This window comes from Limulus polyphemus, unplaced genomic scaffold (genome assembly GCF_000517525.1).
Source record: "Limulus polyphemus unplaced genomic scaffold, Limulus_polyphemus-2.1.2 Scaffold4816, whole genome shotgun sequence".
Taxonomy (NCBI): Eukaryota; Metazoa; Arthropoda; class Merostomata; order Xiphosura; family Limulidae; genus Limulus; species Limulus polyphemus.
In genome coordinates, this window is record NW_013670426.1 from 1 (window position 1) to 7,399 (window position 7,399).

General features: G+C 32.0%; 1 protein-coding gene across 3 annotated transcripts in view; it reads right to left on the minus strand.

Annotated features, from left to right (window-relative positions):
- Positions 1-448: 448 nt before the first annotated feature.
- LOC106471727 (exostosin-3-like) overlaps positions 449-7,399 on the minus strand; it is a 46,738-nt gene continuing 39,787 nt past the window's right edge. For all 3 annotated transcript variants that reach the window (XM_013932348.2, XM_022400333.1, XM_022400332.1), the window contains exons 9-10: positions 4,363-4,491; positions 449-3,416 (exon numbers count right to left, since the gene is read on the minus strand). In XM_013932348.2, the coding sequence (XP_013787802.1) occupies positions 3,207-3,416; positions 4,363-4,491 (339 nt within the window). In that variant the 3' untranslated portion in view covers positions 449-3,206. The remainder of the gene's footprint in view (positions 3,417-4,362; positions 4,492-7,399) is intronic.

Genomic DNA, 7,399 nt, shown 5'->3' on the forward strand with positions numbered 1-7,399 from the left:
CAACAATATATTGTACACTAGATTCTTTATTCAATCCCGTTGACATGGCGTTAGAAATAATATTATACACTCTTATAACTCTTGAAAAACCCTAAAGGACTGAATGAAGATTGTAGTTTTAAATATATAATAGGCCTAATATTAACGTGTTCTATCGTTCGTTGGATTTCTTTTTGATTATTTGGTAAAAATAATACACAGTCCAGGCTATGTATGTCAACGAATAAATTCATTTCTTCAATAAACGTTTGATACAGCTACGGTTACTTGTAGGCCTAATATCAAAAGTTGGCCCGAAACGTTATGAATATTAAAATAAATATATATTATTTAAAAATTTTTGTGGAACAAGTCCTCCCCTATTTTTTGTTTTGAAAATCAACAGTTTTTGTGAATGAATCCAAAAGTTTTAAAACGGCATAAAAATCACGAAAATGACAGTTGACAATTAGTTTTATCAAGGACTTTATTTGTTGTTTTTCAAAATGTGTCTTCAACAAATAGTACAATAAAGTACAAATTTTCAATACCTTATCTGTTCTAGTTACATTATTTATTACGATTTTACTTTATAAGATCTACATCTAGAACTGATAACCAATACCACTCCAGAATAAACGATTACACAAGACCTTTTGTCATTGGTAAACACCTCTTTTTAAGGTCAAAGCAACACAGAACCTTTGAAACATGCATATGGAAATGCCTGTCTAAATAAAAGTTATATACCCTGGAGTCGTATTTTTGTCATTTCTAGATATATTTTCAAGTACTGAGTTTGTTATGAATTTTAAAACTGCTAAAAGTCTGAGATTTTAAGAAATCAGTTAGAATATTCACAAATATTCTCTTTGTGATTGTAAGTTACAGCATTCTTCCATACAAAAACATGCTTACATATTTTCCCAACTGGTTGAAGAAAATGTATGATTATAACATCTATCTATAAACACTCTTTTATCTTTAAAACATATATATATACTAAATCTTGCACAACATTATGATTTCAATCTAAATTATAGCCACCTATAAATAAACAAAGATAACAAATGAACATTTAATAGATTACTAAACAGATAGCCAAAAAAAAACCTTTGAGTATTCAAATCCTTTCAAAAACACAATTATCAATAAATTCTACAGGGAATTTTCACTTTCTTTTTGCAAAGCATTGTTTGTTCAGTTGTAAATCAGACAAAAAAAAAAAAGAAGAGAGAGAGAGAAAGAAAAATCAGTAAAAAATTTAAGCAAAACATTCACCATTACAATGTAAAAGAAGAATATAAAGCTGTAAAGATAAATGAAGGCAAAGTGTATTTCATTATTATATCTCTATATCACCAGGAAGAAAACAGTTGTGGACATGATAAAGTTTTCTTACATTATTTATTATTAAGAGATGTTATATAAAATTTTTTTGGTAGAACATTTAATAATGCCATTAATCAAGAGATCCTGGCTTACTGACTATGGTTAAAACTACCTAAGTCCTGTATTTAAACCATTTACATTTAAACAGAACAATGAAACAGTTTAACCTTTACATTACAGGAATCAGGCTTCTACTCTATAAAAACAAAAAGAGAAGCTGTCCCAGTTGTTATTTACACAAGTTAAAATGTGTTTCTGTAACTTGTACTATATTTGACTTAAAAGTTTGTGCTGTTTCTTTTAACCCTATTAAAAAAGAATTGTTACTTGAATAAGCACAAGCAAAACACAAGCATAATCAGTATTCATAGTTTCTAGAATATATGCTGTAGAAGAACACAAGCAAACTAAACTTTCTCATCAAGGGTTAAAAAGCGTCTAAATAATGAAAGCATTTGCTGCCTAAGTTATTGTGACAATCAAACAATTGCATCAGGATTTCAACAAATATTAATTTAACTCAATAAAAGGGTTCTCAATAAGGTTATTAAAAAAATTAATAAGCATCATTTCACCTGGTTAGTTGTAGTAACTAACTCTCATTATTCTCTCTCTCTCTAGTAATCTATCATTTAATTTCTAGGAACATGATGGCACTTGAACTGACTTTCATAGGTATTACAATCAATAATATTTTTATGATGATAATAGAGCTTAGGATGCTAATCACCAGTATGTATTCTTTCAAGATAACATTACCTACTGCACCACAGAAGTATTCTGGAATATTATACACAGAGACAAGTAGATGTTTGCCATATATGTAAAGTACAAACAACTCATTTAAGTGTAATTGTAATATTTTCCTAAAAAACTACAAAAAAAAAATAAACTCACATATATATAAGTTTACACAGTGAAACGCTATAAATGTTTAAGCCTGTAACAATGTGAGGAACAATTTAGTTCATAATAAGACCATTCTAAAGCCTGATTGTCAAGCTTACAGAATTCACATAGAAGCTGAAGTTTAAAAAACTTGACATTTGATTGAATTTGTGGAATAGTGTTGTGATTACTATTCAAAATACTCTAATTTCTGCACATAACCACTTTGTATAAGCATATATCCAGTTTACAGTTAAGTTACATTATACAGGAGTTTCCTACCTTTATACACTTTAGAATGGGAAAAATTTCTCCACCATTATCAATCTATAAAGCATAATGTTTAAATCTACATGTAAAATGCTAAAAGAGAAAAACATTTCATTAAATAAAAGTTTATACATTGTTTTTTTAGCATAAATGATCCAAAAAGCATCACACTGTTATCAGCCGTATTGAGCATACACTGTATAATACCTTGTATCATTATCCATCCTTAATAATCATATTCTTTCCTCTAAACAAAAATTTTAAAATAGTTACTTCATTACTGATAATTCTTTAATAATAATTATGGTATATAATTTTCATTATGATGATTTTACTAAGAAAGAAGGAAAAGAAAAACTAATATTGGGATTGCCTTCCCAAAAACAAATATAAAACATCAGCATATAAAATAAGGTATATAAAAAACAAAACAAAAAACACAAGATGTGCTACTTGTCTAAACTCCATTATATAGTTTATTTTAGCAATGACTTTTTGGTGACAAATTATGACATTAAACAAGAAGGAATCAAATTTTTGGCAACAAGACATACATTTACTGACACAAATATGCAAAATATTTATAAATTACGAAAAGACATACATTCAAATTCTTCACAGTATGTTTCTTTGATTTCAACTTTTATAAGTATTATTTCTATTAGACTTTGAAGGTATTAAATAAATTTAAAACATTTCTGCTTATCATGTGGGATTCGAGTTTTAAACAAAACTGAATCTACACGAAATTGAGTGTTGAGCAGAGGTATGTATCCATACACTTGGGCAAAGAAATTAATGCATTTGTGTCTTTCTTGAAAATGAGAGTCTTCCTCAGAAAGGGATATTGGGCAGCCAGGACATCTGAATGTCCATCGAGACGTTACCTACAGTGGCAAAATATATACTTTAGCATTTAAAAAAAAAAGAAAAAATATTATGGATATTAAAATCTTGTTAACTTCACAAGAAGTGACTTAATATCATTAAATATGTGGTCGAGTTTTTGCTATAAATAACTTCTGATCATTTAAAAGAAAAAAGTATTTGATGACCAGTTATTACAGGATCAGTATAAAATTTTCACATTAAGCACACTATTACTAAGTAAAAATGATAATTACTTCACTTTTTTTGTTCAATATAAACACATATTTATAACAGTAAAACTTTTCAGATAGTCAAAAATTACTACTGATGTGAAATAAAAATAAAAACAAACTTACAGTACTGTTTTTCAAAAAAACAAAAATTACTATCTCTGGGGTTTTGAGTAACTCTGGAATCATTAACTTATAGCATCATCATACACACTACTTGAAGAAAGAAAGAGCCACAAAAATGAAATGTGTGTATGAAAAAGGTTACTAATGAATCTTTTTACATTAGATAACTATATGTTTATTCTTGTATGATATTTCCATTCAAACTATGTTACATATATACCTCATTGTATTTGCATACACAAAGTAATCTATATTTTGATAATGTTTTTTAGTGGTTTATACATATGGTGGATTTTACCCCCCTTTAAGTACATGTGACTATTGTGCCATACTACAGTCAACCATTCTGTAAAAAACCTTTATTCGGATATGTCATAAAAATCCTTATTAATATAAGTGAGTGTTAAATACAATGTATTCTCTGTATTGTTTTTAAAAGTCATCTGTAACTAGGCTATATTCACAACTTCACCACTGCTTTCAATATGCAAAATGAAACACTTGCAGCCTTTAAGTTTGCACAGCTAGGCAACATTACATTAGTATGCTAATTTCATGTCTCATGGTAATAAACTGACAAATTATTAAAACTGAATATGTCACTCACCTTTACCGGGGGTTTGCGAGTTACATGTGAGACTAGAAAGTTCATAGCTATATCTTCACAATTCATGTATTCATCCACTTTATCCTTGATGGCCTGGGGCATGAGATGAGTGTACAAATAGGCATAATACTGCAAACAAAGAAAAATGAGCAGGAGTTGTGTGGCTGTACAAAATATTTTGGCTATACAAGTGTATGTGCAATTTTCACATAACATATGGTCAAGAAAGTCATTGAGTTGCTTTCATTCTGGCTACTTTTGTTCTCTATCATTCCCTTGAGATAAAATCTGGTCTACCTGTGGAGGGTATAGCTGTAAAGCTGTAAGTTATGCATGAAGATCAACAGCAGTGTCCTCCATTGGTAGATCAGGTGATATCTTGAGGTTAGAAACTCCTTTATTTTGAAATGGGAATGATCAGTCACATAGGTAGTGCTAATTGTTCTGTATAAGTCTGATGTTACTATTTTAACTAGTAATGTGAGTTTTATGCAGTATGGAACAAAACCTCGAGCAAATAAGTCAGTCAGCCTGGAATAAATATTGAAGAAGTAAGGCCTGTCTAATCAACCTATCTCTATAGTATAACTTCATAATATATCTTACCAAATCTCCAATTATATAGTAGGCTCACCTGATTTATTCTTTAAGGAAATCATTTACACCTTAAAATACTACACATGGATAAGAAAAAAGAAATCTCAAGGCAAAAACTGAAAATGAGCAATATTTTTGTATAGTTATGGCAATATGTATATATATATATATGTTATGAGAAAATTGGTACTACATGTTACATATGCATGTCAGAGTTTGAAACAATGGTCATTATTTAGCAAATGGAGAATGCTTGTTAAATTTAACTGATTTAAATTTTGATAGCTAAAAATCAACTAGGAAATGATACTTTTATGACATAATTTGAATTTGAAATGTTTAATAACATTTACAAGGTTAAAAATGAGTTAAGTATCTCAGTAAAAAACATTGAACCTTCAAAATATAGTGGATATGAAAATATAGCTTAAATGTAGAAAGTGTAAAAGAAGTCATCAGTATATGGGTTTGTCATGATATAAAACACTGTTAGACCAGTACGTGTTAGACCTCAGAAACCAACAGGAGGAGACCTGTCAACTCGCTCAACAGAGTTTGTATGCAAGCTTCTGACTACCTTGAGTTGCATACTGGCACAGTAGGTCTTGTCACTCTTTATTTTGCTTGCCGATCAGTTCTTCGCTGATGTTTACATCTTTGTATGTTTCATCTTCACCTAGTGGTCTTAGGTCTAGTAGATCCTCATCTTCTAAGACAAAGTCACTGTCTTCTGGTTCTGCATCTATGATGGCCACACCTGCAACATCAACCTTTGTTTCAATAGCTGCACATGTTAGGTCTTCTTCTCTCCCAAAATACTTCTTCATTAGATTTGCATGGTAGATCTTGGTCTTCACATTCACCTTGTAGTCCATTCTGTTGAGTACTTCCTGTACTTCAAAAGGTCCTTTCCATTGCAGGGTGAGTTTGTTGTGGTCTGTGGGCAGCAGAACTAAGACCTTTTGTCCAACCTTAAAATGTCAATCTTTGGCCTTTTTCTCATAAAAATAAAATTGGTGAGCTTCCCAACATGTTCTTTAACTTCTGGAATGCCATCTAGTGTGGTTGTTCCCACTTCACCTCGTTGGGCAAGCATTTCTTGGTCAGGTCAGTCAATGGTGCAGTAATTTCAGCATAATTTGGGATGAATTTCCTGTAATATCCCTCTAACTCCAGGAAGGATTTGACCTGCTTCTTGGTCATTGGAGCTGGTGTATCTTGTATGTGGATTATCTTTTCCTTTTCCATGGCTATCTGTTGGTCCCCCACTTTATGTCCAACCAATTCCAGCACAGAATATCTGATGCAGCACTTGGATGGTCTTATGGTGAGGCCTGTTGCCCTCACTCGCTAGAAAAGTTGTCTCAGTCTCTTCCAATGGCCTTCCCATCTTGCAGTGGGTGTGAGAATGTCATCCACATAGTGTTTGATGTTGGTGGTGCAGCATCTTCCTCATCATGCAATTGAATGTTGCTGCTCAATTGACTAACCCAAATGTCATCTGCTTAAATTGGTAACATCCATCTGGTGTCACAAATGCTGTCTTCTCTTTAGATTGCATCTCCATTGGGATTTGCCAATAACCTCTACTGAGGTCGACCTTTGAAAAGAACCTGGCCCCATCTAGTTTTGCCATGATGGCCTCTGGGTTGCCCATAGGTTCAGAGTTGAACTTTGTCACGAGATTCAGCTTCCGGAAGTCTATCTAGAAATGGTTTGATCCATCCTTCTTCTTCAAGATCACAACTGGTGAACCGTAGGCTGAATATGAAGGCTTGATGATTCCAGCTTCCAACATCGCCTCAACTTCCTGCTTTATCAGATCTCTCATTATATAAGGCATCTGATAGGGCTTCACTTTGACTTGATCCCTGAGTGTGGTCTCGATCCTGTGTTGCACAATATCTGTCTTTCCTGGTATATCCAGGAAGATATCCTGAACAATGAATGGTTTGTTGAAGTCTGGCATTCTCTAATGATTCAGACATTGGAATTGGGGTAGTGCTCTTACAATGGAACATGAAGATGGACTGTTTCCAGTAACATATATATAAGTAAAAAAATTGTTAAATAGTGAGAAGAACTACTCCGTGATTGAACGAAAGCGTCTGACCATTATATTTGCCATTCAGAAATTCCAGAAATATCTGTATGGGAAGGAGTTCATCATCCAGACAGACAATCAATCATTTGCATACATTCAAAGGTGCAAGATCGATAGTGCAAAGATCATGAGGTGGGCATTGTACCTCCAGAACTACAGGTTCCGCATTGAAGCTATCAAAGGACTGCAAATGAGTGAGCAAACTGTATGAGTAGACTTTGCGTATGAACTAAGAACAGTCTTTGATATAATAATAAAAAAATTAATATTTTATCTTGAAGAGGAGTTATGTCATGATATAAAGACTGTTTGGTTTAGATATTAGAGATTAATTTA